This window comes from Botrytis cinerea, chromosome 16 (assembly GCF_000143535.2).
Source record: "Botrytis cinerea B05.10 chromosome 16, complete sequence".
Classification (NCBI taxonomy): Eukaryota; Fungi; Ascomycota; class Leotiomycetes; order Helotiales; family Sclerotiniaceae; genus Botrytis; species Botrytis cinerea.
Genome location: NC_037325.1, coordinates 1,749,593 through 1,776,707, shown reverse-complemented (window position 1 = coordinate 1,776,707; position 27,115 = coordinate 1,749,593). Strand labels below are relative to the sequence as shown.

At 43.2% G+C, this 27,115-nt stretch overlaps 9 protein-coding genes across 20 annotated transcripts; 5 read left to right on the top strand and 4 right to left on the bottom strand.

Annotated features, from left to right (window-relative positions):
* Nucleotides 1–171: 171 nt before the first annotated feature.
* On the top strand, nucleotides 172–2,548 carry BCIN_16g04870 (hypothetical protein). Its single transcript, XM_001550781.2, has 2 exons — nucleotides 172–822; nucleotides 872–2,548. Exons 1-2 carry the CDS (start codon nucleotides 347–349, stop codon nucleotides 2,382–2,384), a joined length of 1,989 nt encoding a protein of 662 aa, XP_001550831.1. The 5' UTR covers nucleotides 172–346; the 3' UTR covers nucleotides 2,385–2,548.
* A 494-nt stretch (nucleotides 2,549–3,042) lies between these two features.
* On the top strand, nucleotides 3,043–6,059 carry BCIN_16g04860 (hypothetical protein). Its single transcript, XM_024698208.1, has 14 exons — nucleotides 3,043–3,342; nucleotides 3,405–3,410; nucleotides 3,467–3,510; nucleotides 3,580–3,609; nucleotides 3,669–3,714; nucleotides 3,764–3,819; nucleotides 3,868–3,944; nucleotides 3,996–4,066; nucleotides 4,116–4,188; nucleotides 4,251–4,389; nucleotides 4,452–4,584; nucleotides 4,640–4,682; nucleotides 4,732–5,317; nucleotides 5,422–6,059. Exons 1-14 carry the CDS (start codon nucleotides 3,281–3,283, stop codon nucleotides 5,781–5,783), a joined length of 1,728 nt encoding a protein of 575 aa, XP_024554025.1. The 5' UTR covers nucleotides 3,043–3,280; the 3' UTR covers nucleotides 5,784–6,059.
* Nucleotides 6,060–6,191: 132 nt separating this feature from the next.
* Nucleotides 6,192–7,641, bottom strand: BCIN_16g04850 (hypothetical protein). The gene is made up of 2 exons (XM_001550783.2): nucleotides 6,558–7,641; nucleotides 6,192–6,502 (listed from the first exon to the last, which is right to left on the bottom strand). Exons 1-2 carry the CDS (start codon nucleotides 7,533–7,535, stop codon nucleotides 6,356–6,358), a joined length of 1,125 nt encoding a protein of 374 aa, XP_001550833.2. The 5' UTR covers nucleotides 7,536–7,641; the 3' UTR covers nucleotides 6,192–6,355.
* Nucleotides 7,642–9,205: 1,564 nt separating this feature from the next.
* BCIN_16g04840 (hypothetical protein) lies at nucleotides 9,206–10,152 on the bottom strand. The gene has a single exon (XM_001550785.2). The coding sequence runs from the start codon at nucleotides 10,045–10,047 to the stop codon at nucleotides 9,283–9,285; it is 765 nt and encodes a 254-aa protein (XP_001550835.2). The 5' UTR covers nucleotides 10,048–10,152; the 3' UTR covers nucleotides 9,206–9,282.
* Nucleotides 10,153–10,925: 773 nt separating this feature from the next.
* Nucleotides 10,926–12,487, top strand: Bctrs33. Its single transcript, XM_001550786.2, has 3 exons — nucleotides 10,926–11,591; nucleotides 11,669–11,758; nucleotides 11,831–12,487. The coding sequence occupies exons 1-3, from the start codon at nucleotides 11,211–11,213 to the stop codon at nucleotides 11,969–11,971; spliced, it is 612 nt and encodes a 203-aa protein (XP_001550836.1). The 5' UTR covers nucleotides 10,926–11,210; the 3' UTR covers nucleotides 11,972–12,487.
* A 950-nt stretch (nucleotides 12,488–13,437) lies between these two features.
* Nucleotides 13,438–14,853, bottom strand: BCIN_16g04820 (hypothetical protein). Its single transcript, XM_001550787.2, has 2 exons — nucleotides 14,473–14,853; nucleotides 13,438–14,411 (listed from the first exon to the last, which is right to left on the bottom strand). Exons 1-2 carry the CDS (start codon nucleotides 14,522–14,524, stop codon nucleotides 14,065–14,067), a joined length of 399 nt encoding a protein of 132 aa, XP_001550837.1. The 5' UTR covers nucleotides 14,525–14,853; the 3' UTR covers nucleotides 13,438–14,064.
* A 192-nt stretch (nucleotides 14,854–15,045) lies between these two features.
* On the top strand, nucleotides 15,046–16,171 carry BCIN_16g04810 (hypothetical protein). The gene is made up of 5 exons (XM_001550788.2): nucleotides 15,046–15,163; nucleotides 15,365–15,459; nucleotides 15,537–15,560; nucleotides 15,646–15,761; nucleotides 15,840–16,171. Exons 1-5 carry the CDS (start codon nucleotides 15,121–15,123, stop codon nucleotides 16,012–16,014), a joined length of 453 nt encoding a protein of 150 aa, XP_001550838.1. The 5' UTR covers nucleotides 15,046–15,120; the 3' UTR covers nucleotides 16,015–16,171.
* Nucleotides 16,172–16,617: 446 nt separating this feature from the next.
* Nucleotides 16,618–19,301, top strand: BCIN_16g04800 (hypothetical protein). Of its 12 annotated transcripts, none has more exons than XM_024698205.1 (9): nucleotides 16,618–16,722; nucleotides 16,962–16,998; nucleotides 17,253–17,380; nucleotides 17,437–17,468; nucleotides 17,584–17,694; nucleotides 17,785–18,335; nucleotides 18,385–18,529; nucleotides 18,587–18,726; nucleotides 18,918–19,301. In XM_024698205.1, the coding sequence occupies exons 3-9, from the start codon at nucleotides 17,365–17,367 to the stop codon at nucleotides 18,922–18,924; spliced, it is 1,002 nt and encodes a 333-aa protein (XP_024554015.1). In that variant the 5' UTR covers nucleotides 16,618–16,722; nucleotides 16,962–16,998; nucleotides 17,253–17,364; the 3' UTR covers nucleotides 18,925–19,301. The 12 variants fall into 12 exon arrangements, with proteins under 12 accessions (XP_024554015.1, XP_024554023.1, XP_024554018.1 ...); XM_024698206.1 differs by having other exon boundaries at nucleotides 18,914–19,301; XM_024698197.1 differs by having other exon boundaries at nucleotides 17,226–17,380.
* A 646-nt stretch (nucleotides 19,302–19,947) lies between these two features.
* On the bottom strand, nucleotides 19,948–25,369 carry BCIN_16g04790 (hypothetical protein). The gene is made up of 3 exons (XM_001550790.2): nucleotides 21,986–25,369; nucleotides 20,767–21,931; nucleotides 19,948–20,654 (listed from the first exon to the last, which is right to left on the bottom strand). The coding sequence occupies exons 1-3, from the start codon at nucleotides 24,378–24,380 to the stop codon at nucleotides 20,198–20,200; spliced, it is 4,017 nt and encodes a 1,338-aa protein (XP_001550840.2). The 5' UTR covers nucleotides 24,381–25,369; the 3' UTR covers nucleotides 19,948–20,197.
* Nucleotides 25,370–27,115: the final 1,746 nt, after the last annotated feature.

Below are 27,115 nucleotides of genomic sequence, written 5' to 3'. Positions count from 1 at the left end.
TTCGAATGTGTTACATCTCAAGCTTTACAAACACTGGCTGAGTAGCTTTCAAATTTTAAAAAGTTGTTCAAGGAGGGGCGACGTCAGGGTGTGCGTCTAGTGATTGAGTTTAGCCTGCATGCACTTCCCCCACCTCAATTTATCCCCGGGCGACCGCGTTCCACTCAACGCGATGCAACACACTCGACATAGATATTTGATGTCGGCATATCATTCTCACGAGGTAAATATGTCATAGTATGGTCTAAATGTCATCATGTAGGTTCTTTCCTTCTTCCTTTAACTTTACATCTCAAGCTTGGCTCGCTGTGAACTCAAGTTCAAGTTCGCGTCAACACCGTTCATCATGGCTTCCCCAAAACAATTAACATTAGGCTATAACACCAAACATCCATTCTCCTTAATCTCAATTAGTGATCGAACATCCGTTCAAAATCTCCTCATAGCCCTTCTTGATCCCCTCAAAACTCATTTCTCCCCGCAAAAAGCTTTGATTCGTGTGCCCGGTTCTACTGCCGTCCGTTTCGATGCGCGTGCTGCCGAGATTGAAGGATTTTGCCGACCATTATGGGGGCTAAGTTCGCTTTTAGCTGGAGGAGGAGAATATGAAGGGGCAGAGTGGTGGATTGAGGGGTTGAAGAAAGGTACTGATCCCGAAAATGAAGAATATTGGGGAGAGCCGAGAGACAATGATCAAAGAATGGTTGAGATGTGTCCTTTGGGATTTGCATTGGCTGTTGCCCCTGTGTTTTGGGAGAAATTGAGTGAGAAGGAGAGGGGGAATGTGGAGACGTGGTTGGGGAATTCAATTAATAGTAAGAAGTGAGTACTTATGACGACGAGGGCTGCAGCAAGGTGCTGACCAGTTTAGCATGCCCAACACCAATTGGCTGTGGTTTCGAGTGTTCGCAAATCTAGGATTGAAGAAGAATGGAGGGAAATTCTCACAAGAGAAGATTGAGCAAGATATTGTTCATCTAAATTCTTTCTTCCGAGGAGAAGGATGGTCAAATGATGGACCGGAGGGAATTTGGCAACAAGATTATTACAGTGGAAGTTTTGCTATACAGTTTCTTCAACTGTTGTATGCGAAGTTGGCAGGAGATGAAGATCCAGAAAAGGCTGCTGAATTCAAGAAACGTGCTCAAGATTATGCATTAGACTTCATTCAATATTCCGATGAAGAAGGAAGAGCAACACCCTTTGGAAGAAGTGTCGGATACCGATTCGCTATGGCTTCATTTTGGGGTGCTTTAGCATATGCTGATGTTGAATTGCCAGAACCTTTGACATGGGGGATTGTCAAGGGATTGCTATTGAGAAATCTTAGATGGTGGCAAACTCAAGACCAAATATGGAGTCCTACTGGGACCTTGACCGTGGGATATTCTTTTCCAAATATGTTCATGTCGGAAAATTATAATTCACCAGGAAGTCCATATTGGGCATGTTTGGCATTCATTTGTTTGGCTGTTCCCCAGGATCACCCATTTTGGACATCTGAAGAAGAACCATACCCAACAACCTTACTTCCGACCATCAAGGCTTTGAAACATCCTGGGCATATCATCAGCTACCTTGGAGGTCACAAGATGATACTTTCGTCAGGGCAAGCATGTTCATATCCTATGAGAGGAACACATGCAAAATATGGGTCTTTTGCGTACAGTAGTGCATATGGTTATTCTGTGCCTACAGGATGCTTTTCGCTGGAACAGTTTGCATTAGCTTCACAGCTCGGGTTATCCGATGATGGAGGTGAAGTTTGGAAGACCCGCCGAATTTGCGAGGCGGCAGTCATTGAGATGCACGATGAACAGTCAGTATTGAAGTCTATCTGGAAACCGTTCCCAGATGTTACCATCAAGACTTATCTCATACCTCCCGTCGCCGAAACTCCAAACTGGCATCTTCGCATTCATAAGATAGAAGCTGGAAGAGAAGTTATGACGGCAGATGGCGCATTCGCAATTCATAACGAACGAAAATTGGATGGCCGCTCCCTTGATCTTTACGACGCAGCCAAGAATGAAGGTACACTTCCCAAGATTATTGGAAATTACGATCTCAACACACCTGAAGGCAGTTCACCAGGCTCAGTCGGTGCATTTGCTGTATCCAAAGGAGCGGTTGGAATAGCTGCACTTGAAAGTGATGGTGAAAGTAGGCGCACGGCGATGCTCGTTAATGCTGATCCAAATTCTAATTTGGTTGAAAGTCGTACCGTGATACCTACATTACAGGTCACATTACAAAAAGGATCTGTGGCTTGGTTTGTGACTGGTATATATGCTAAGCCTTCTGGAGAAGCAAAGAATTATCTTGATGGGTGGAAAAATAAACCTGTCGTTCCCGGGTGGCTGATGAATGAGATGAGAGATTGAGTGAATTATCATTTGGGAGGTTTTATAGACGATAAGATCTTCTAGGTATTCATTTGTTTCCAAGACATGTATGTCTAGTTTTACTCGACTCAGTCGAGAATAGTGTGACATAGCAGAACATTGTCTATCAGATTAACTCTTGTGAACCACAATCACATTTTGCAAGCGATCAACCCACGAGAGACTACCTTGATATTTGATGCATGGCGCTCCAAGCCAAGCTCTTAATCTTTTTGTTCCAACGTCCTTCTCATTTAGGATTGCTGGATAAATATCCTTCCAGATTCTTATAATCTAACCCCCCTGTTGAACACAATAAGATCAGCCATCTCTACATGCGGGGCTTCACACACCAAACTGCAAACGGATTACAACGCACGGATACGCGAGAGTTACATATGCGCCCAGCCGGTTATTTACCCCAGGTATGGTCATGCAGAACTTACAATAAGAAATTACATTGGTTGGATGAATATAGCGTGGGATTTATCCCATGCAAAGGTTTAAGCGATTTAACTAGGTTATCGGAAACCTGGGGGTGGGGTTTCTAAGGTGAAGAGGAGATATACTTAGCTCCCTTGGCCAATTGCTGGCCAAGATGGAAGATAGTTATGGAGACATCAGTCTCAGTTGCTAGATGGAGAATGGTTTCTCCTTTGAGATGATGGGGTATGGGGTAAATGAAATGATATTATATGGTTGTATTCGACCACATTTGTGATGGCAGACTAAACCTCCAGAGGCACGACTTTCCTGCAGAGGCTCTATTTTATCTTCTTACGCCATTTTATTGAAATCGACACGTCGAGAATCTACTACATTTTTGGTGTCGTTGATAAATATTCTGATTGAAACAGCTCAACCATATCTCAGACTACACAAATAGACTCGTCAAGATGGCGGTCGGACTTGGGCAAAGGTTTTTGATGAAGATTGTGAAGAATGAATCTATGAAAACGTATGTTCAGAGACCAGAAGCTAATTGATCATTGGCAATCGATACTAACTCCTACACGACAGAGACCCGTAAGCATATATGCGTCTTCGCGAAATTCTCTAAACTGAACGAAATCTCCAAATAGCCCCGAAATCTATGGATGGAGAGTTTTCTTTCTAGCATGTTCAGGTATGCGCATTAATCCTGGCGTACTCTAGAAGGAAATGGATGTCAGGATATTTACTAACCTCAGCACAGCTTGTTTCGGCGGCATGCTTTTTGGTTGGGGTACGTTCAAATCAAGATTCGAAAGCTTGGATACAATGGATACTGATTCGCATTTAAAGATATTGGCACAATTGGAGGTGTGATTGTTATGCCGAGTTTCACCAAGTATGCTGACACTTTGATATTATATTCGGCAGATTGCTGACGAGAATAGGAAATACCACATCGACACTCTTGCTCCAGTTGCACAAGCCAATCTCTTATCGAATAGTGAGTTCTGAATCATGAGTTGTGAGAGTCTATTCTGAGAACAAATAGTTGTCAGTACATTGCAAGCGGGCTGCTTCTTTGGATCATTGTTCTCTTACTACGTTGCGGATCGATGGGGTCGAAGGGTAATGACTTCTATTGGAATTCATAAAGGTCAATTTACTGATAATTTATAGCCTGCGCTACTCCTTGCTGCTGGTGTCACAATTCTAGGAGTCGTTATTCAATGTGCATCGGATGGACATATGTGAGTGAAACTAACTTACAACTTTCTGTCAGTGGCTAATGATTGATAGCTCGGCATTGTATGTCGGTAGACTAGTTGGTGGACTGGGTGTTGGAGCTGCTAGTATGCTCACACCACTTTATGTTTGTTCCACTGAAATCCTTCTCTTTTTAAGATTCCAGACTAATTGTTTGATTACCCTCAGGTCAGTGAAAATGCACCCAGAGCTATCAGAGGTGCTCTCACTGGAATGTATCAACTATTCATTGCTACTGGGACTATGCTGAGTTTTTGGATCAACTACGGCGCCATACTACACCTCAAAGGCGATGCACCATGGATTGGTAATGCTACTCCCTTGAGGTAGAATCATGGCGAACGAAAAACTAATTTTTCTATTTTCTAGTTTCACTTGCTTTACAAATGTTACCGGCAATTTTTCTACTCGTGGGAATCTTTCTGTGTCATGAATCTCCTCGATGGTTGGCTCGCCAAGACAATTGGGAAAAGGCTACTGCGGTTTTGTCAAAAGTTTCCAAGTGAGCTAGTTTCTATCTTCATGAAACTCTTAGAAGCGCTACTAACCTATACAAGTCTTCCATCAGATCATCCATATATTCGCATGGAATTAGAAGAAGTATGATCCTACCATTCGGCTAATCGAAATCGAACTAACTTTATCACAGATGGCCGAACAACTCGAAAACGAACGCCGAATAATCGGCGGCGCCGGTTTCCTCGATCTCATGAAAGAAATGTGGACAATATCAGGAAATCGCAACCGAGCTTTAATATCGATCGGACTAATGATCTGTCAACAAATGACCGGCACCAACGCCATCAACTACTACGCTCCAAAGATCTTCTTGAATCTCGGCATCGACTCCACCACATCCGGACTCTTCGCAACCGGTGTCTACGGAATTGTCAAGATGGCTACCTGTGCGGCCTTTCTCCTCCTGGCCGCCGATTCTCTTGGAAGAAGAAAATCTTTACTCTGGACGAGTATTGCACAAGGATGTGCTATGTTTGTCATTGGTTTCTATGTGCGATTTGATCCGCCGCTTAAGGGTGCTGTTATACCTCCCGTAGGATACTTTGCTCTGACTTGTATCTATCTGTTTGCTGGGTTCTTTCAATTTGGTTGGGGACCCTGTTGTTGGATTATTGTTAGTGAGATACCGACTGCGAGATTGAGAGCGTTGAATGTAGCAATTGCAGCGGCTACACAGTGGCTGTTTAACTTTGTGGTTGCAAAAGCGGTTCCTACCAGTGAGTGTTTTTTCTTGCTTTCCCCCTCCTTTGTAGATTCTTCTTGGTGTCTTCTTTTTCTCTTTGTCTCGATATCATTATTGAACCAGCTGACACCCAAAAAGTGCTAGTAACAGTCGGCCGCGCAGGCTACGGGACATACTTCATCTTCGGCACCTTCTGCTTCAGCATGTTTTTCTTCGTGTGGTTTCTCATCCCTGAAACCAAAGGTCTCTCACTTGAAAAAATGGACGATCTTTTTGGAGTCACCGCAATCGCCCATAAAGGGGACGTAGAATCGAACACTGGATCTCTTCGAGGAGGTCCAGGTGCTAATATTAACGCCAACAATGAGAAGACCGCTGTCACTATTCCCGATGTCGAAGCTGGCAGTGAGAGTCTCAGGAAAAGAGAGGTCACGAATACTACGACTGAGGGAGAACATATTGAACATGCTAGTGTATCTAATACGCAGGCTCAACGTTAAAGTGCAGAAATTATAGGGGCTGGTAATGGGAAGAGAGTTGGGCTGAGAGGTGGTGCGGGGCCTGAGAGGGTATTGACGTCTACGAGACTTCTTATGGGGAGGAGAAAGGGTGACAGGGGTAGTGTGAGTGATAAGGTGGGTTATTACGGTTAAAGAGATATGATTTTTGTTATGGTTTTCTCGTTTTAGTGTGGCACTAAGAGTCTTGTGGACCAATGGAGATTCGGTTACTGGGAAGGGGACGACGAGGGGAGGTAATGAAAGATACGGATGACAAATACTTTATATACCATTTTCATCAAGTACCTCGAATAAACTTAAACACTCAGTTTAAATTGCCTGCAGTGTCACATACCAACTTACACCCGAAGAGTTTCTGAAGACCTTGTAGTAGCGGATGACCATGCCGTTCTCCGCTAACAAACCGTTGATTAACTATATGAGGGGAACATCAATACCTAAACGCCGACGCAAGTAATGACCAGCTATGAGTGGAGAGGATCTTATCTCCACTCTTGATTCTTCTGCATCACCTCTGTTCACAGGAACCATTTTCGGCTACCCTATCCCACTCATCTCCGAAATACCGCTAAATCTTTCTTCTCCCACTTTCTCATTCTAAACCATTTATAAACACCTCTGCAAAGCGGTTGCCAAACATTCTTCTCGCAATCAAAATACACATATCCCAAACCCATCAGAGCACCACTCAAATGCGCCTAAACAATCCAAAATTAGCCACATGTCATCTGAAGATTCTCAAGAAATTCTTACCGCGTGTCCCAATCTAAGAGTTTTATAAGCACCACAAACACCCAATAAATCAAACAGCATAGCTGCACCCAACAACTCCTGTGCCGCAAACGGGTACGGGATAAACATAATTTGAAACTGAGCTTCTGGGTGTTGCATAGCAAACGCACCAATCAAAGCGAATATCGCACCACTTGCTCCCAGAAACGGTACCGCGGGAACGCTTGGTCTAAGTCCTGCACTTAAAGCTTGTGCCCAACTGCCGAGCACACCCGTTGACAGATAGAAAGCCGTCATGTGAGGAATACTTGATTTGAAAGAAGGATCTTGGCCCAAGGCTGGCATGAAAGAAAGAAATCCATACATATTCATACCCAAATGTGCCAGTCCTCCATGACCAAATACACAGGTGAGTAATGTGAAATTTCTATTCATGCCGGGTGTGTGCAGGAAGATGTTGCTCCATAATCCTGGAGCCAGACTACCTAGAGCATGAATTCCTATATTTGTCGCCATGATTGTGTATGTGAATTTTTCAGAGGGCATTAATCTGTTCCAGAATTTCTCTCGTCCTTGCGGACTGGAAAGTTGGTGGATGGGTGGCCATGGGGTCGAGGCATATAATATCCCAGGAGGATAGTTCACCTCGTGCATTTTGCGTCTTACATCGTATGTGTTTTCCTCGTTTCGGATAAACAGATCCATGATTTTCGGAGTCTCTTTTTCGAGATTCAGATTCTCGTATATGGCGGATGTGGTATATATGGTGCTGACGGCTACCACGGTAAATATGGTCATTGCAGCCACATTGGATTGAGCTGGAGGGCCTGGCTGAGGAGACAGAGGGGGAGGTGACTCAACATTAATCTCCTGTGAAGAATCATGACTGTGATTTGTAAGAACTCTAGATTGAAAACTTCTAACATTCAATGGACGTCGTATAGGTGTAATGCGAGAAAGAATCCCTGAAGGCTTGAAAAGCCCGGTTTTTCGAAACATTATTAACAGGTAGATTAGGAGTAAACAATGTGGTGTCTGTTATTGCATCGAGAGAGCTTTTAAAATACTATTTATGCTTGGTGAATACGGTAATTGCATCCTCGCCGTACCATGTTTTTTGGACATTCACGTTGCTTCAGGTAATTCCATCGATAATTCACTGACACGTGATTACTCTTGGCGTATTGGCGCTAATTCGGAACTATGATACGCCACACGGCCTGTATCGGCATTTGGATAGGGAATTGCCTCCCCTTTACCAACCGAACAATTGTTCGTCAAATTCATTAGCTCAACGATCTAATCATGAAATTGTGTTTCCTGAATTATGACTATTTGAACCAAATTACTTTCTCAATTCTCCCGATTCATGTTCGGCGATTGCGATTAAAAGATCAGGAACTCTATTGCCAAATTGTTTTCACTTGTAGAAAATGTCTATCGTGAGTTTATGAGAAAACTTATGTGTTGTTGAGTCGAAGAATATAGAGAAATGAATTGAAAAGACGAAGTGAAGTCACCGTGGTAAGACGACTCGTGCTAGCTTCTAAAACTGGTAATAATGTCCCTCAAGCACACCCCATAGCTAATTCTCTAGATCCTAACTCATACAAACTACTTGTTCCCTCACAACTTATTAATTTCCTGACCTCAATGTTTTAATTTCTCTCCTAAATCTGTGCAACTTCTTTCTCGCCTCATTGACTATTATCACATCCTTAAACTCAGTCTTCTTCTTTTTAACAACTCTTAATTTCTGATGCTAGTAGACTTAGTAGCCTCTTTCGGGGTTGAGGATATATTTGTGGTGGTCTTGGGGAAACATAATTCCTAGATAAAGCATTGATATTCAGTTGAACGGCAACTTTGTGATCGACGTAATCATCGATCATTTTGAAAGCTAGACTAGACATTATTTTGGAATCTGAATCTTCATGATTGTAGCCTTTTCCCAAGATAATCTGCAAACCGAACACTTGATTGTTGGAGAAGATATAACTTATTGATTGGTATGTCCCTTAATACGTCCTGCCAACTTCCATATATTCGTCAAGAAAACTCGAGTAAATACCGTTAGCTCTAGAAATACCTATCATGCGGATAGAGAATGGTTCACGTAGCTTTCCAAGAATCCGCCATATCGATCGGGTTGTAACTCTACGATTTCATGTCGAAACTTCTGTATATGTCAATTCAAATTGCGAGGCTGTGAGAGGAGCCTGGTACGAGCTAAATTGCGAGGAAACCACTGGAGTAAAATCATTCAGTTTAGATTGTCAAAGTTTGAACAATCATCCGGTAAGGAATCAGAGATCAGGGCTTGCTTCGTTTGAGGCTCGCAAGAAAGAAGTGATATTTTGGCGAAATTTCATGTAAAAATGATTGATGGGTATCAAAAGAGACGAGTTTCGTAGATAGACAGCGGACTTCGGAATTTGGAAAACTGGAGGAAGGCTGATATCATCTTTTCTATAGAGGAGAGGTGAGGACAGTAAAAGGAGATATGAATAGGAGCTAGGAAGAGAAAAGCATAGTATGTTTTGCCGCACTAGAGAAAAGTGAATTAGGACTTCATCGACAGTTTCAATACTCCACATTTTGAAGATCAGTGTAGCCTATTAGGTGGCCGAGAGAGGTAGTGCAACAGTAGTCCAGTGTTCCCATAATGATGAAAGTGACATGAAATTAATCTAAAATACTCTCGTCTGGTATTCCTAACGCGCGTTATGTGGAATATCTCTACCAGTCACTCTTCTTTCCATCCTCCCAGCTCTTGCTTACTTAAGTCAATGCACCTGTCTCTGTAGATCCAATCGGAATCCTCTTTGGGATTATCATACCACTTAATCTTCTTAAACGAGTCTTCCAGTTGTCTCTTGAGCCCGTTCTCCCCCTGAATCACATCTTCTGGTTTGAATCCTTTAGTGTTGTACTTTTCCAAAAAGTACTCATCCTCATCAGAAAACTTAAACCAGTCCCCTTTATAACATTTTTTCTTAGTAGAGTACCTTACACGTGCGTGTAGTTCGTTTTCCAAAGACCGTCTATTATTTTCCTGTTTCGTCTTCTCGTTTTTGACATCATGACTTAGCCAGTACTTCCAGGCTTCTTCTGGGTCAACATTACTCTCCATTTTACGTCCACACTTCTCTTTCACTGAGTCTAACTGGCCTATATAATCCTCTTTTTCTTTCGTTAATTCACGTATAGCGATAAGCTTATTTGCATAAGTTTCCAACGCCATCTGCAGATTTTCGATGGCCTCGTGAACCTTATCTTCACTGTTCTTAATGCCTGCTGCTTTATCGTTATATTTATGTTTTAGAGAAGTTTGAGAATTTTTCAGAGAATTGACAATAGGTGCGAATTTCTTGTGGGCATCGAATTCCCTCGAATTGTCTTTGATTTTGACAGTGCCATCTACTGATCTATTTGGACTGTGACTTGAAGGCTTCCTGTCGCCAGAGGGTTCCCCTTGTCGTTTCTTTCGAGAAAATGAATTGTTCAACATTGTGAGACACTTTGATATAAGATTTGATCGTTATTGAATACGGTTTATCGTTTTGTATCTCGATTTGTGGATGAAGATGATTGAAAGTCATTGATTTCGATACTCTTAAAACATGAAATTTCAACCTTATATATCTATCTCGATTGATGACCTGTTTACATTAATAAATATTGTTGGTATTCATCATTTTCCAGCAGGGGCCTATCTGATGATTCCAATCTAACAATGATACAAGCTAAGCGCCCGGGATAAGTCTTATATGGTGATAAAATGATATTCTGGAATATTCATGAGGCAGCAAGGCCTTGGAGTGCTGCATCGACCAGCTTGTAGCCGTCTTGCTCCCGCTTCAAATTATTTGTGCCTAGACCAACATTTCAATGGAGTTTCATCCTGCTTTCCATTCCTGAATGTTTTTATATTCATCCTTATTGGACAAAAGAGGTTGATGAATAATGTTATGTGAGACTGAACCACGCGCAGTCAACTTGAGCTGCTCAATTGAGTCAGGATCAGTATGACCCGCCAAGTATAATTGTAACAATCGCAGTGATATCAGATACAGCGTAGCCAAAAACTCAAGCAAGACATGTACTTTGGATGGTGGATGGGTAGAACTTTCTCCCTTCACTCAAGGTCTAGATGTGGGATATCTGATCACAGTTGTCAGTTAGTTGGTGCTGCTAATTGGTGATTGGTAGACAGATTGTAAAATCCCATATCGTATAACATCTTAATACGCTTCCAAACCATCCTTATCTCATCAAATAGAATTAAGAAATAATTTTGACAAGTTCACTGGCATGATGTTCATTGAAGATTCTGAAATCGCGGTGCGGAAATATTATTTCGCGAGACCGTGAACTTACCGATGTTCTGGCCGAATCAAACCAAAAGCATCATCTCCTTCAGTAAGCTACTCAATTACATAGCCATCCTCTGCAACCTCACCACCTTACCACTTCTGCTCTCTCTGCATTTGTGATTACAGAATATACACTCATTCTCCCAAATTACCTACGCCAAAGTGATTTTACACAATTTAATACCTTATTCTCACATAATCCTTGCAATAACCACATCCACCCAACTCTCCATCCTCCTTGCGCAAACCAAAACACCGAGCCACTCGTCCCTGGACCTACTATCAACAGCTTATAAAAATGTCCTTCGAATCGCCTCTTCCACCCTACAATGCCTCCGATCCCACGGCCACCTTCCTCAATTCCTCGTGTCTGGACCTCCTCCTTATCGAACTCGTTCCTCTGGCCTACCGGACTGTGCACGCACTAGATGCGCCTTCTCCGCCCTCTTCCTCTCCCAATCCATCTGCAGCTCCAAAAATGGAAGAAGAAGAAGAACGCGAACGAGTGTTTTTCCGTCTCGAAAGTCTCGGATATCGTGTTGGGTTGGGTCTCGTGGAACGATTTAGTAAAGATCGTCCCCGGTTTACAGATACATTGGATGTTATTAAGTTTCTGTGTAAGGATTTGTGGATGCTGGTTTTCAGGAAACAGATTGATAATCTGAAAACGAATCATAGGGTATTTTCTCCCTTTCCGGGTGCTACGGATCATGGCTTGGTTAGCACAAGTGGATTGATACTGACATGGAGGAATAGGGAGTCTACGTCCTGACAGACCATTCATTTCGTCCCTTTGCGCGCATGAGTACAGAACCAGGCGGAAATGCAGTTATACGCGCTCAACCTGTTAGTACCCCTTACTTATTCACATATGTCCCCAAAATTCACTAGGCAATGAGCTAACACTTAATCATTCAGTTCCTATACTTCCCCTGCGGCATAATTCGTGGAGCCCTCGCCTCAATGGGTATAAATGCTACTGTTCATGCGGAAACAACTGAATTACCGGGTGCTACATTCCAAATTAAGAGTATTGTTAATACTACCACGGGCAAATGATTATGTTATGCTTGGACTATTAGAAAGATACAATAAACTCTGCTATTATTGTCAGAACCACACAACAGGTCGGCCAGCTGTAAGATGAAGAAGTAATGGGCTTTAGAGAATCCCTAATATACACAACTACCCAGAGCCGAATTCCAAGAGAGGACGAGAAAAATAAAGATATACCATACCACAATGTACATCACCGTACAATAATATTTGCGACTTAGCGATTTGCGATCTAGCGAGATGGCATGGCAAGATATGGAATCGAATGAGATGATGATTAGCAAGGAGTCATAGGAAGGGTTTGGTCAAACCAGGAAATTGCAGGGTTATAGAAGTAGCCATATCCCGCCGCCGTCGACGACGTTGTCGAGGTCTCAGGCAACAGGGGCACTGCAGATTGCCCAGATGAATTCACGTTATTGACTTGTGGGATTTTGCTGGGAGAATTGGCAAGAAAATAACCCCTGAAGCAGACGTTTCATAGCCAGATGCAATTAGGAGAACTCGCGTACGTTGAACATGATATACTTGCAGAACTTTGTATTGCATTGTTCTATACTAGAAGCGAAGTCGATTGCTCCCTGCACTCATATCCTAATTTCCATTCACCCTATCTCTTTATAGCATTTTTCCTTTCTCGCACTCTTGATCTCAGCCGAAAAGAGAGTAAGGGCGAGGGGATACAAACACGCCAGGTTTCTCTCAAACCTCCAGAGTGGATAGCCTCCATACACCAAATAACCCCATGATTCCATTATCCCCCTTTTTCCCCCGCTCCCTTCACCCGGAATTCAGACCTTTTCATTCCATTTCACAAATCGTTTCAGTTCTCAGAATCTACCAATCACAAAAATCACAGTCGTTATTTTTCAGATATGCAACAAAACACGTCGAGCACTGTATCGCACTTCTAGTAGGCACATAAGGAATCTTGAGCACTTGATAATTATAAAAATAACGAATCATCTTTCTTATATGTGCAACAAACCGCTACTTTGCCCTTTAGTGATGGTATGAAAAGCCTTTGATAAACGTAAAAATAACAAATTGTCTTTCGTAGATATGCAACAAAAGACCATATTGCTACCTACTCCTCCGCTCCTGAATATCCAATATCTAATAACCACAAAAATAACAACCCCTTCGTTTCCCTTAGATATGCAACAAACGACTCGTCTAAATCAAATCTCAATCTCCTTGCCTCTTTCACTTCCCCTCGCAATTCTTGGCTCAGATCCCAGTCTATATTGATATTTTGCTATCGGCTGATTTCACTTCTGGTCCGGATGGGCTAGGCGTGTGAGAGGAAAGGGGGAGGACATGGGAGGGAATATTGGATGAAGGGGATTGTTTTTATGGGAATTTTGGCTATTAGCCAGCTTGCGAGTTTTAGATTTAGATTCTAAAATGGATAGCAGAGTGAGCTAGATATTATGATTCACAACTTACTTTTATCAAGAACTCTTCGCTGATAGGTTTAAATCCGTATTGTTGACCACCTAGAACACCGAGAATGACATATAAGAGTGATGGAATAATCCCTTTTCCCTATGATAATCTATACACAAGTAGGTGTTATAACCCTCTTCGTCTTCTTCCTCTTCTCAATCTTACAAACAACGATTTCGATATTGACAAATGAAATAGAAAGAAAAAAAAATTAACGAAAGAAAGTATTGTAGGGGTGAAAAGAAATGTGCCTTCGTACTGGCACCGAGTAAATCCCGGATAACTATGTTGCCGGATTCAAAACCTCAAAACGCCATTTTCACTTGCTTGATGACATCCAGTACCAATTCAAGTCCGTCGCTAAAATATCAAACGCTTTCCGTACCTCCCAAATCCCATCTCCGTTCAAGTCCGTTCCCGCCCGTCCTGCTCATCCTTCCTGGGTATATATCTCCGATCCATATTCCAATCCGATTCCTTGTCTTGTCCCATTCTCCATCTCTCTCCAATGCCCAGTCCCCTCCAGAATTTGGGAGTTTAGCCGTGTTGGAATAAGAGCCACCGATAAGCACTTCTTCACATTGTGTTATTTGGCCAAAAAGACTAGTTCGTTGAAGAATATATATCCACATCTGCCCTCGCTTTCTTCACGAAAAGCTCACAAACTTTGGATCTCTTGGCTTTCCATCCGGTCCAATATTTTCCCTCTTAAAACTTTCCTGCATCCATAGTCTCCTCGCCTCATCAAAGTTAACCTTCTTTGTCCTCATGATTCTCTGAATTTCTCTTTTCCCATTATCTGAAAGTCCATTTCTTGGATCTGAATCTAGGAGGTTTTGAGAGAGGTTGAAGTTTGAAGAGGTTAAACCAGATTCAATGTCGTTTTCGAAGGAATGGGGAAGTGCGTGATAGGGAGTGTACATAAATCGGGGGAGACGTTCGAGGTAATGTTCGGGGATGTATGGAGACCAACGATCGCGGGTTACAAAGGCGACTGGAATGGTGTTAGTAATTTAATTGTCTCAAGTAGTCTATCCTGGGAAAGTAAGACTTACTAGTAGAGATAACGAGGAAAACGAAGACGGTTGTATAGAGCAGATATGCCATCTTGACTTATATTGTCGCCGGAACCTTTGAATATCTTGCGCAGTTGCTCAGCAATTGTAGAATCCTCGATCTCCAAGTCTCTTTTCAACAAATCGTATTCGTAGTCGCAAAGATGTTAGACAATGGGCAATGAAAGAAAGGAAATGAAATTACGTAGAATGGGTAGTCATTGAGAGAAAGAAAGAAAAAATCTGGCGATAACCTCGCTTTTAGAAACAGACGTCAGCACCAGTTGATGCCCGCCTCATCCGAATAGTTTGGTTGTATTGAACTTCTCTAACCGTCCAAACCTCACAGCCACCTTTCCGCATGCGATTAAAACTTGGCTCGAGCTTGGAAAAGTGACGAATGCCTTTCTGCATGCCTTATTTCCTCGACGGTGTGATGAGTCAGCCACAAGGCATCAGTGATCAAGACAAGGCCAAAAGACAGAAGACTAAAATAGGATAAGCGAGACGAAATCTGATTGGACGCACAAATTCAGTGATTCGTGAATTTTAATGATTTTGCGACAAGATCTTGATACTCAGACATAATTTCGACTACCGCCAACGACCACAAGAATTTCCTCAATTCTCACTCACCCACCCGTCAAGATGTCTCAATATGTTTCCGCTGATTTGATCTGGGAGGTTACCCGTACGTTTACCTGTTTTCATTGTTGGAATGCTGTGGGGTGGGATTTACGAATTGGGGTCAAAGGTCGAAGGGACTTGAGGGGAGTTGAAAGGACTCACGAGGGGGATGTTGGATTGCAGTTTCGAACATGAAGAGGATACGAAGATGGGAGGAGAATCGATTAGAGATGGGCAGTTACTGATGGCTATGGAATTTATCTAGGATCCCAGAACGCTTTCTTGGTCAAGCGCACAACTGGTGGTGGAAGCACCTTCTCCAGAGATCCCTTGAACTTGACCAACAAGCACTCCAGAAAGGTATGTAGTTATCGGGAAGATTGTAGCAATCTCTACCACGGAATCTCCAATATGAATAAAGGCTAATTGAATTACAGTATGCTGGTTTCGTCAACGACAAGGTACGATACGAATATAATCCCCAACGGCAAAAGCAAATCGAGGAATCGAAATGGAATCAGTGGTACTAATTAAATCTATGGATAGGCCGTCGGTGTTGTCCCATCTGAGAAGGGTGTTACTTTGATCACCAAGAAGACCTCTGCCAGCCAAAAGCCAGCATCCAGCTTGAACAAGACCACCTACAGCAAGTCCGGCAGAAAGTACGTTTAATTCAATCATGGAACCTCGTCGAATCCAGGAATGAAATTTGAGACTAACGAAACTTTCCCTAAAAATAGGACCTTCGCTGGTGTCGCAAAGACCGTCGCCCAAGGTGGATACAGATCTGACCTCCGTGCTGAAGCCGTCGCCCGTTCCTCCGCTATCCTCGAATCCCAAACCCCTAAGAAAGATGCCCCAGCACCAAAGCTTAGAGGATCCAAGGCCGCCAAGGCTGCTGAGAAGGAAGAGTAAAGGATACCAATTTGATATGGTTGGGGATTGGGGGAATTGATTATTGTTCAATTGGTTGGGTCTAGTCTTGTTCCTCAGGTACTCTTAATGAGTGGAGTGGTCTATTTTATGACATTTGAGACAGACACACAAACTAGTTTTCAATGAATCGGTTACATCATGATGGTTTACGGAAATCTGGATGAATTTTCAAGTGATGGTTATGAAGTGATTGTGAGACTAGATGGTGGAATTGATTGAATGTTTACAGGCGGAAGGAAGGCTCACGCAATCGGCATCACACTCCACAACGGAAGAGTTCTCATCCCATTCCAAAGCTCCAGTTGCGAGATGCGGACATGTGAATATGATGACCGGAACAATTCGTAGAGCTTTCCCCCCTAATAGTGCACATGTCTTTTGAAAGACGTTGAACGATTCATAGACGCGTCCGTAGATTTCCGAGCCGAAGGGAATTATGCCTCGGTCAGTCGACAATGTGATTAGCATTTCCCCAGACTTACCCAAGGTTACGTAGTGAAGGGTAGATTCCGACGAAGATGGCTCTTTTATATAAACAGCCACGGTTCCTCGATTTGAAATTGATATCTCCTCATCGCTTTAGAGTTTACACGTGTGATTCACCATCTACCCTGCCCACGCACTCAGTTCTCATTCTACCAATACCAAGAAGTCCCAAGAAACGCACGACTGCCCAGGTGTAACAAGGTAAGACCCGAGTTCCCTACTGCAACGCCAGAGCATCCAATGAGAAGGGGATATGGGAAGAATGGCCCCGCTATAGCAAATGCCCCCTCTACTTTTTACCCCTCCAGCCAACCAGATCAGAACCAACCAGATCATCCCTTTTGTTTGAGCTTCTGACCCTTTTTGAGCTCTCCACTTTCACCGACTTCAGATTCGAGAATAAAGACTGACCTCTTCGCTGTTTTGTCCTGGTGCAAAAGATCAATAGAAAGAAAGACGATAATCTAATACCCCGAGGTATGTATCTGTTTCTGTTTCTATTCTATTTCTGTCTGGAGCGAGAGTGAGAAAGGGGGTGAGGGACGATTCAATAGAGAAGATTGGGTGAGTGGGTGGGTGGATGGGTGGATGGGTGGATGGCTGAATGGGTTGGAGTTGTTGAGGGGTCCAATCTGTTGGACGAGCGATGCGGGGTATTGGCAGGAGCTGATTGTTTGGCGTGAAGTACTAATAATAATTCAAAGTGCTAATAATAATTCTCGACTTGACAGAACTCACAACAAAACACTCACACTCACACTCGCACTCTCATCACATCTCTCAATACCTTCATCCAAAAAACACACATACACCACACCTCTACACACACTCACATATCTCAAAATGGGTTTCAAAGCTGGTAGGTCTCTTCATTATGCGAAATTGAGATGGCAGAGATGCTGATTTGAGGAATAGTCGTCGCTGGTGCTTCCGGAGGAATCGGACAGGTGAGTCTTGTTTACTTGGTGTTGATCTTGATCTTGACCGTGATCTTCTGCTTCTCAATCGACAAGTCGTGGATTCATTGAATCGGTTGCTAATCTGTTATCGTGTTACCTATAGCCATTGTCGCTTCTCCTCAAGACTTCTCCTCTCATCACCGAGTTGGCCCTCTACGATGTTGTCAACACTCCTGGTGTTGCCGCCGATCTTTCGCACATCTCGAGCCCAGCTGTACGTATACAATCTAAAGACACAGGATGAGTCCTAGACGGTTCGGGAAGGAAGAGACATTGCAGGAGCTAATCTGTGCTATCTACACAGAAAATCACCGGATATTTGCCAAAAGATGATGGTGCCAAGTTGGCATTCAAGAACGCTGATATCATCGTCATCCCAGCTGGAATTCCCCGTAAGCCAGGAATGACCCGTGATGATCTCTTCAACATCAACGCCGGCATCGTCAAGGGTCTCATTGAGATCATCGCCGAGGTTGCCCCAAAAGCCTATATCCTTATCATCTCCAACCCAGTTAACTCCACTGTCCCAATTGCCGCCGAGGTTCTCAAAGCTAAGGGAGTCTTTGATGCTCAACGTCTTTTCGGTGTCACTACCCTTGATGTTGTTAGAGCCGAGACTTTCGTCGCTGAAATTGTCGGAACAGCAAACCCACAAGAATTGACTATCCCAGTTATCGGTGGTCACTCTGGAGAGACCATTGTTCCACTTTTCAGCCAAGCCAAGCCAAGTGTTAACATCCCAGCTGATAAATTGGATGCTTTGGTTAACAGAGTTCAATTTGGTGGTGATGAAGTTGTCAAGGCCAAGGATGGTGCTGGATCAGCAACTCTTTCTATGGCCTATGCTGGTTTCCGGTATGTTTTAAAACTCAAATCTTTGAAGGTTTTATTGACCAGATAATAGTTTCGCCGAGAAGGTTCTCAAGGCCTTGAACGGTGAGAAGGGTATTGTCGAGCCAACTTTCGTCTACCTTCCAGGTGTCCCAGGCGGTGAGGCTATCGCCAAGGAGACTGGCCTCGATTTCTTCTCTGTCCCTGTTGAACTTGGCGTAAGTTTCACTTCACTTCTTGTTAAATCAAGGTTAACAAAGCTAACTATCAAATAGACAAACGGTGCCAGCAAAGCTCAAAACCCTCTCTCCAACATCAACGATGCCGAAAAGAAACTTTTGGCCGCTTGCGTCGATGGTCTTAAGGGTAACATTTCGAAGGGTGTTACCTTTGCTAATGCTCCTCCTCAACAAAAGTAGTTTCCCTATTTTGATCTCTTACCTCTCTTCTTCCTCCTTCCTTCTTTTCAGATTCCTTCTTCTTTCTCTTTTCATACTTACATCGAGCACTTGAAAAAAACAAAGTTGAATGTGATGGAAACCAAGCGCATAGCAGAAAAAAGTTCCCTTTGTTCCTTGACTGATCGTTGGCGTCTTGCTTAGATAGATTGTGAGAAGTCCTTTCGATTTTTCGATGAGGGATTTGGAGGCTTTTCTTTTCCTGACTTCACTTTATTCCATATTCTTCTTCGGGAGTGTTTCGAGATTGGTGGTTATGGAAAGATGGAGGTGGGATAGAGAAGAGGTCTAAGGAGAGGCTGAAAGGTGAAAGGGTGTTTAAGGGTGACAGGAATGAAATAATGAAATAATCAAAAATAGATATTGGATCCACGGGATGGGATTGAGGGGATAGGAAATGAATTGAATGGGTTCATGTCGGATCGGAGCCATAGAATCAATGAGTCCATGAAACGGGGAATGGAATAGGAATGATCACGGGATCGATAGCAATACATGAAATGAAGTTGAATTTTAAACCTTGAAATTTGCATGCGGCTTTAACAGAAATGGACAAGATTAGAGTATTCAGTAGTCCAAGCAGTTTGAACTGATGAATAAGGTTCCATGAGCTTTCCTTCCTTTATTTCATTCATATATTCTTCGTTCGGCTGCTCTTGGTTTTTGATTTTTGGTTTCGGGGATTTTGCAATACATTTGGTTGGCTAGGGGTTGAATATGTAGACATTAGAAATAGATAACAGATTTTGGATTTAGATTTAGAATATTCAAGATGATGTGAGTGTTAGTACATCACACAACATTCGGAGAAATCACAAATTGGCAGCTGAGAAGCTGTAAAGATGGATTAATCGTCAATGAAGTTGAGAATTTTCTTTCTATCTATTTATCTATCTATCTATCTATATCGATATCAAGATTCCATACCGAACTAACTGACTGACTGAGACTAGAACTAGAACTAAAACTAAATTTGCTGCATAGTAGATTAGATAAATTGACGAGATATTGATCTTGTGCTGGTTTAGAAGAATGAATGAAAGGGAGAGGGAATGAATTGAAGAAAGGGAGAATGAATGGAAAGAAGAAGGAAGGAAGAAATCTATCAAATTCCTATTATATCTTATCTGATCTTTACCCCCCCCCCCCCCCCCTCTTAGAAGGGTAAAAGAATACATTGCCTAAACTCCTCATCTTGATTTATCATAACATGTCGTATCATATCATACCATAAATATCCTATCCCGTCCCATCCCAGATCCGACTCCTGATTCCTAATACTACATACAAACATACAAAAAAACAGACAGGCAGGCAGACAGCACATACTCTAATTTGAGAAGGCATTTTCCCAAGTCCCTGGTTCCTAATTCCTGATTTCCATTTCCATTTCCCATTTCCATTTCCCAGTTCCTAAACCATAACCCCCTAAATCCCCTTCTTCCCCTCCACGCTCCCCTCAAACCTATACTCCCTTCCCCTACACACCCGATCCACACGCTCCCTCACCTCAGGATACACATCCTTGTAGGCCTCCCTACCCATCCAACAATCCAAATGTCCATACCCTCTAATCTCGGTACGTTCATACATTTCAAACTCGGAACCACCGCCATTTTCCTCTCTCAGAATCTCCAGCGTCTTCGTCGTGCTCTCTGGATTCAGGACTTTGTTGTCTGAGCCGGAGAAGAGGAAAAATGGAATGTCTTTAAGACGGCGGATGTTCTTGGATGAGGTGAGCGGGTGGAAGAGTGGCGCGTTGCCGGTGACGTGCCCGATTGTGCCCATTCTCATGAGGAGGTGGAGACAGGTCATGTTGACGCCGGAGAAAAATCGGTTGATTTGACGGTGGGTGGCTTCGTTGAGGTTGTTGTGGTTCCAGAGACTAAAAATCGATTTTGATTAGCATTGTTTCTTCATCTCAATTTCAGGAGCAATATCAACATCAATATTAATGAAGGGAAAGAGTAAGAGTAAAGGACTGGGGAAACACATACCGACCGAAAATCAACGAGCAGCGATGACACGAAACATTATTACAAATCTCACATCTCTTATCGGGATAGAATCTCAACAGCTGATTGACCGCTTGTTGGAAATACGAATCTTCCTTCGTGCTGCTACAGCTGAACCAATTGCCTCCAAAGAATTTATACAACTTGTCAAAGGGAATGGGGCCCGCGAGCGCCTTTGCTAGATTCAAGGTTGCCCAAATCGGATTCATAAAGACCTGCGAACAGGTGACTCCTAGAATCCAGTTTGCGGGAATAGTACCATCTAGAAGTCCCGAAGAAAAGGCGACAGAGCCCATACAATGAGCGATTGTGTAGATGGGATCATGGCCATATTCTTTGCGGATCCATTGAAGCGAGGCTTTGATATCGAGACGCGCGTCGAAGGTGGTCCAGTTATTTTCTGCAACTATGAGTTGACAGATGCGATGGACGACGACGAAGCAGCGGTATCCGGCGCGGGTAAAGTAGTTGATGGCATTTACTTCAATGGTGGGGAGAGCGAAGATTTGATGATCGACTGAGGCGCCGGGGATGAAGAAGAGATTTTTGGTTTCGATGTTGGGGTTTCGGGGTTCCCAGACGTGGAGGAGGGTCTTCACGTTGTCGGAGGCGACGATTTGAATGGTATCATCGGGGGGAGTGTCGTTTATGTAGCCGGTGTAGGTGACGGATGGGTATTGAAGATATGTAAATGGAGCGAAGAAGAGATTGGCTGATTGTCTTGCGAAGAAAGTCATAAAGCTTGTGGTGGACTGAAGTCTAGACCAGAAGTTACGACCAAATGACTGGAGTGTGAAGATTTGCGATAGGAAATCTTTGGGTTGGATATGCATCATTCCTCTTCCTAGTACAGTTTTGTCGGCATCTTTCTCCGTGATGGTGACGTATAATGTTGATGCAGCGGTCCAGAATTTCAATGGCCCAAGAGCAACTGATGAATCAACGATTTTAAATCCATGGAAGTGTAATTGTTTTCCATCAGTAGAGGTCATATCGAAATCATATGTTAGATTTCGAGTACCAGGAGCTTGATGATCGACGTTGAAGAGTTGGAAGTCTCCACGTTGAACCATAAAAGGACTCCCGGGCAATGAAGCACAAACGAATGTGCCAGTTAACATAGCCGAATGATCCGCTCGATGAACAACTATTGATACGATGTTAGTAATAATATGATATTATGCTAGGGAGAAGTACATACTTTTGCGTGTATCAAAAGTTTTGACACTCAAAAAAAACCTTGAAGCCTCACAAAGTCCCCTAGCAGTCTTGGCAGCAATTTCATAATCCTCCCGATGATCACCCTTCAGATTCTTTCCAATATGAACGAATCCTTCCATCACCTCAGTGAAACCAAACCCACTCGTCTTGGAGGCTTCAGATTCATCAATGATCTTAGTAGCTGCTTCCACTTCAAAGTTTTGGGTGCTATAACTTTGCAATTGCATGGGAGCATGCTTCGGCTCGCCGAACAAATCCAACAAACCATTGCTAGTATCATAATCAATAGTAAGATTGAAGTTCTTCGCAGCATGAGCAACTGAACGTTCAGCCAGCGCAGTAATTGTTGCGAACGGATTGACGCCTAGTGCGCAGGGAATGACAGCAGCATCGGAAACAATAAGACCAGGATATGTCTCACTGCCATTACCAGTGAGAATTTCACCAAAATGATTGGTAACCCCATATTGTGCAGTGTTATCCGAACTCATGCAAGCCCCTCCGATAGGATGAACGGTGATTTCTTGCTGGCCTAGTGCTGCGTAAAATGGATTATTAACGAATGTTCCACCGACAGCTTCTGTAGCTTCTTTGAGGACGTTGTTGATTTTTCTGACATGGTCACTTCGACCCACACCAAGAAATTCAAGAGATGGTTTATCATCTTTGAGAGTAAGGATGGCTTGATTGGTATCGTGGCTCATAACAAGATATGTTTGTGTTCTCTCAATACTACCCTTTTTGTAGTATGGACCCAAGAAACGACTACCTGCAGATGACAGTGTGTGCCTCAATTTCTCGAGAGTGGTCAAATCTGCTGGTGCTTCAGAGCCTGGAAGCTTCTCAAGCATGAATTGAAAAAGTGGAGCAAGTGCTTTTGGAATCGCACCCTCTTCAATAACATATCCATCCAAAACATTTGCATGACCCTCTCGGTTGTCGATGATGCCTGTAATAGTAGGGCCAACAGGCTTATCTACCGCGGGGGATGCACGACCAATCGCGTTAACTTCCTCATCGGTGTTATAGCCAAAAGCTAACATATCACCATTGCCACTCATGGATTTGCCTAGTCTGTCGCTCATATTCATTCCCAAGCTTCTACTTCGAAGAAGAATTTCTGTTGAGCCAATCGATCCGGCTCCAAGAAAAACACACTTCTTTGCATGTACCCACAGGAGATCTTCGTAAATATTGGTCTTGAAAGATCCACGATTGCTTCCATGCCATGCAAAGCATACGAGATAACCTTCTTGTTTAGGATCTGGGTGTTTTTTAACATATCTTACTTCGCATTCACAGAACATTTCTGCTCCCCAATTCCATGCATCCGAGAGATAATTGACCAAAGTACTACTTTTGCTTCCATCATTAACACCGGTGGAATCCATACCCGTCAAAGCGGATGGGTACATCTCAACTCCAGTACTATTTGGTCCTCCAAGGAATCGAGTAGTTTGTGGTGGGCGATAAAATTTCTCATGCATACCGAGAATTCTAGCCTGCTTCTCCAGCAATGTCAACTTGGGAAGCGCAGGCCAGTCTTCTGGATAACTTTGAGGCTGTAAAACAGAAGCAGCTCGGTTGTAGTATTCTTTTAGTGCTTTTTCCTCTCGCAATTCCTTCGGCCAACAATCCATAGCCAGAGTATCTTTGTCGGCTTCGAGGAATATATTGGCGTTCAAAAGGCTTGTTCCCCCCAAACCATTTGCTACGAAGGCATTCTGACCTTTTCCAAATATGAGATGATAAAGACCCGTAGGATCTCCCTCTTCCACCATCATACCGGGTAAAATTCCCGGAGCAAAATTTCCCGATACATGAAGTTCCTCTATCGTGTCTTTGGTGCCACTAGGGTACTCTCCCGGCCATTTTTCCTTCCCTCTTTCCAAGAGACACACTGACTGTCCAGCTCTTGCCATACGGCTAGCAGCAACTGATCCACCATAACCAGACCCAATCACTACTACATCATAAGAATTTCTCAGAAGCTCTACAGGTTTTGATATCCGAGGAAAGTCTCTGCTGTCGGGATCATCGGTATATGTCCGGATCTTAGAATGTTGTCTCGCTTGGCCCCCTGATGCTGTTGTACGAGCACCAAAAGATTCAATTCGATGTGATTTATCAAGATGTCGATGTTCGTCATCACTTGAACAATGTCCATTTGATTGTGTGTGGCCATCGATATTTTTGAGGTCATCAAGAGATTCACCTAGTCCACTCTCTCCATGATAATGTCCATTCTGACCGTTACTTGAAGTAGTGCCATTAACACCATTTAGTTTGTGTCCTTTCCCATTGGCGTTAATCCCATTGCGCCGCTGTTTACCGTTAGGCATATTGGGAAACTCTAAGGGTTCAGATGTCGCCATGATAAGATTTGTACCAGCCTCGGTACACCAGTGGGAATCTGACACACTTGGAACCTCAATCGAAGAATTGATAGATCAAGAGTGGTACCGAATTTGGAGATCCTCGTGTTGGTAGACTCGCGCAGCAGGGGTTTCTAAGGATCGACTAGAATCTTCAACGGATAATGCTAACTTTGGAAGATATATATAAGAGCAAACTTAGTAAAGAGAAATTAAAAAATAAGTTTTTGAAACAAGGGAGAACAATAGTCTTTGTAGAATAAGTAGTATTTAAGGAAAGGGTGTAAGCAATATGAAGAAACAGCTTCGTTAGTCCATTAGAGGTTTTCCAAGGCTGAGTAACCTCAAGCTGAAAGGAATGTGGAATTGAGATATGATTCCGGCCACCAGGTCCCTTGTCTCGTCTGAGCCGAATATTGTACCTCTTTTCCACGGGCGTACATAACGACAAGCATTCATCAGGCTACCAACGAAGAAGTACTCGGAAATTGACCAATCAAAACGTAAGATATGAAAGTGTACTGTGAATCTTTTCATATTCCAGTCAATTTAATGACCCGATACCAAGAAATGTAGACTAGACAGACCAGACCTATTTTGGTTGATCGGCTGAAGTGTGGGGGCTGGTCACTTCATTCGATTGATGATAAAATTATTTATATGTGAAATCATTTTTCAATCAGCCGCGGACGTAAGCATCGAAAAAACCCAAATCAGTAAGACGACCTGCTGTGTGGTTATTGGGGGTGTGAGATTGGTTGACGAAGAAGAAGTAGTGTGCGAGACAATCAGCCCTCAATTCTGCCGTGGCTTTCGAAGGTGCTGTGACAACAATTGGGGAAATATATTCGAGAATCCTTACGAAATCGCTCTCCTCTCTACTTCCTTATTTTCTTCATGCTTTCCCATATTAGACAAGATGGATGAAAAGGTGCCAATAATTGACGATAGCATCCCACCATCAGATCTCGGGAAGAACGATGTGGCTCACAGCATGCAGCTAACGATGTGATAAACCTCATTGTCACCACATTAGGAAATTTGGCCCTTCTTGAAACGTTTTAGCTGTGCAAATCGGAGTGACTGGAAGCCGCTGGTACACATCAATCGCGGCACATCTTTCATCCCATGTACCCAGGCCTCTTGAGCGAAATACGAGATATGACGGGTAGAATCAATCGTGAAGGAAATCTGATCCTGATTGATATCAACTCCTAGGAACCATCCTGTCAACCATTTACTCTGTACCGTTAGCCGTTCTGTGTCCGAACAAGTCACAATGATACCTTGTAGTCATGAAAGTGGAGAGTCAGCTTACGTGAATTTAAGCTTGCTCTGCCTCAAAATATGAGTCTCATCTCATACTTCGTAGAATTGTTAGAGAAAAAGTCCATGCTTGCAGTTAGATAACGGAAGATGCTACCCATTTTCAATCATGTCTCCGTTTGGCAGTGGAACATAGCCCTACCCGCCCAGAAGATTCCCGATAAAAATACTGTTTCCACACAGTCAGCACCCAGATATGAATATCGGTAAGATTGGCACGTTTATTCTTGCCCTCCCATTTCTCGCTGTCGTTCGTGCTTTAATGAATGAGAAGTGAGGTGGCAACGATGTCCGGCAAGGGTTAATCTATTTTCGTAAGCACAATCATGTGATTTGAATTTCGTCAAGATACAGGACGCCGGTGAGATGACTCGACCCCTTTTCCGGGACTATGCCACTTTTGTATTTTCAGCACCGAGATTGTTTACTTTCTGGCCCCAACCATGTCACTTGAGAATTCAAAGATGTCTGTCGCTGCCTCTTGTCTCTGTGTCTCGATCTGGCATCTTCCACGTCCTATTTCCGGGCAAGAACTAGAAGAAGCTTATAAGCCAAGAAACGTGGTTTATTGGCGGGGAATCCTTTGATCGTAGCGTTCCATCGAACCTGAAGCGGTTTAATGTGGATACGAGTACCTAGCATCTGAGATGGTGTATGTCAATGTGGGTCACAAAATGGCTTGCTCGTCTCGAGCGCGGTTCTCGTCCTCCTATCTGCGTCTGCGCCTCCTTCATCTTTGACCACTTTCCATTGTCGAGTCCTAGAACAGTTTATATGCCCTACCACCCCACTTACATCATGGCATGTGTGTGCCTGTCGGAGTGAGGCTCAGGCTTATTGCCGTTTTTTATTCTTCATACCGTATAGTGCCATACTTGCAAAGCCTTTACCATCTGATCGCTCACCATAAGGGATATGCTTCAAGTGAACTTTTTCTGCGGCACAGACTAGGCATCTGACATTGGTGAATGCAAGGCAGAAACTCAATTCACGATCTTCAGACTTTTGTCGTCATCGACTTGATAAATTGTTGTTAGCGCCCCAAACCCGGTGGAAAACAAGGTAAACGACAAGCATAGCGTAATATAACATAGCTCCAGTTTCTTACAATTTCACCTAACGGCATTTTGAAGAGCATTCCATTCATATGAAGAATAGCAAGGGAGTTAGTTGTATTCTCCCTTGCTCCGGATTCGCAAATGCCACTATTTTATTGGCCAACATACGGGAACAATCCAAACATTACAAACAAGAAGCTTAGTATAACCCCCGTCACAAACAGTGTCGAACCGAGCTATTGGTATAAAGGATTACTCATTAGCATGATCATTATTAATCTTATTGCAACGACAAATTCGCATCTCGAAGATGCAGATATGCAAATCTCATGCAACATACATCCTTCACCA

Coding starts and splice junctions, on each gene's coding strand:
- BCIN_16g04870 (XM_001550781.2), top strand. CDS start 347: ATGGCTTCCCCAAAACAATTAACATTAGGCTATAACACCAAACATCCA. Junction 823..871: donor AATTCAATTAATAGTAAGAA/GTGAGTACTTAT, acceptor TGACCAGTTTAG/CATGCCCAACACCAATTGGC.
- BCIN_16g04860 (XM_024698208.1), top strand. CDS start 3,281: ATGGCGGTCGGACTTGGGCAAAGGTTTTTGATGAAGATTGTGAAGAAT. Junction 4,390..4,451: donor AGGCGATGCACCATGGATTG/GTAATGCTACTC, acceptor TCTATTTTCTAG/TTTCACTTGCTTTACAAATG. Junction 4,585..4,639: donor GTTTTGTCAAAAGTTTCCAA/GTGAGCTAGTTT, acceptor AACCTATACAAG/TCTTCCATCAGATCATCCAT.
- BCIN_16g04850 (XM_001550783.2), bottom strand. CDS start 7,535: ATGTTTCGAAAAACCGGGCTTTTCAAGCCTTCAGGGATTCTTTCTCGC. Junction 6,503..6,557: donor CTCTTAGATTGGGACACGCG/GTAAGAATTTCT, acceptor TGGATTGTTTAG/GCGCATTTGAGTGGTGCTCT.
- BCIN_16g04840 (XM_001550785.2), bottom strand. CDS start 10,047: ATGTTGAACAATTCATTTTCTCGAAAGAAACGACAAGGGGAACCCTCT.
- Bctrs33 (XM_001550786.2), top strand. CDS start 11,211: ATGTCCTTCGAATCGCCTCTTCCACCCTACAATGCCTCCGATCCCACG. Junction 11,592..11,668: donor ATCTGAAAACGAATCATAGG/GTATTTTCTCCC, acceptor ATGGAGGAATAG/GGAGTCTACGTCCTGACAGA. Junction 11,759..11,830: donor CAGTTATACGCGCTCAACCT/GTTAGTACCCCT, acceptor TTAATCATTCAG/TTCCTATACTTCCCCTGCGG.
- BCIN_16g04820 (XM_001550787.2), bottom strand. CDS start 14,524: ATGGCATATCTGCTCTATACAACCGTCTTCGTTTTCCTCGTTATCTCT. Junction 14,412..14,472: donor TTTCCTCGTTATCTCTACTA/GTAAGTCTTACT, acceptor ACACCATTCCAG/TCGCCTTTGTAACCCGCGAT.
- BCIN_16g04810 (XM_001550788.2), top strand. CDS start 15,121: ATGTCTCAATATGTTTCCGCTGATTTGATCTGGGAGGTTACCC. Junction 15,460..15,536: donor CCAACAAGCACTCCAGAAAG/GTATGTAGTTAT, acceptor ATTGAATTACAG/TATGCTGGTTTCGTCAACGA. Junction 15,561..15,645: donor CTGGTTTCGTCAACGACAAG/GTACGATACGAA, acceptor ATCTATGGATAG/GCCGTCGGTGTTGTCCCATC.
- BCIN_16g04800 (XM_024698205.1), top strand. Junction 17,469..17,583: donor CTTCCGGAGGAATCGGACAG/GTGAGTCTTGTT, acceptor TGTTACCTATAG/CCATTGTCGCTTCTCCTCAA. Junction 18,336..18,384: donor ATGGCCTATGCTGGTTTCCG/GTATGTTTTAAA, acceptor ACCAGATAATAG/TTTCGCCGAGAAGGTTCTCA.
- BCIN_16g04790 (XM_001550790.2), bottom strand. CDS start 24,380: ATGGCGACATCTGAACCCTTAGAGTTTCCCAATATGCCTAACGGTAAA. Junction 21,932..21,985: donor AACTTTTGATACACGCAAAA/GTATGTACTTCT, acceptor TCGTATCAATAG/TTGTTCATCGAGCGGATCAT. Junction 20,655..20,766: donor TGCTCGTTGATTTTCGGTCG/GTATGTGTTTCC, acceptor ATCGATTTTTAG/TCTCTGGAACCACAACAACC.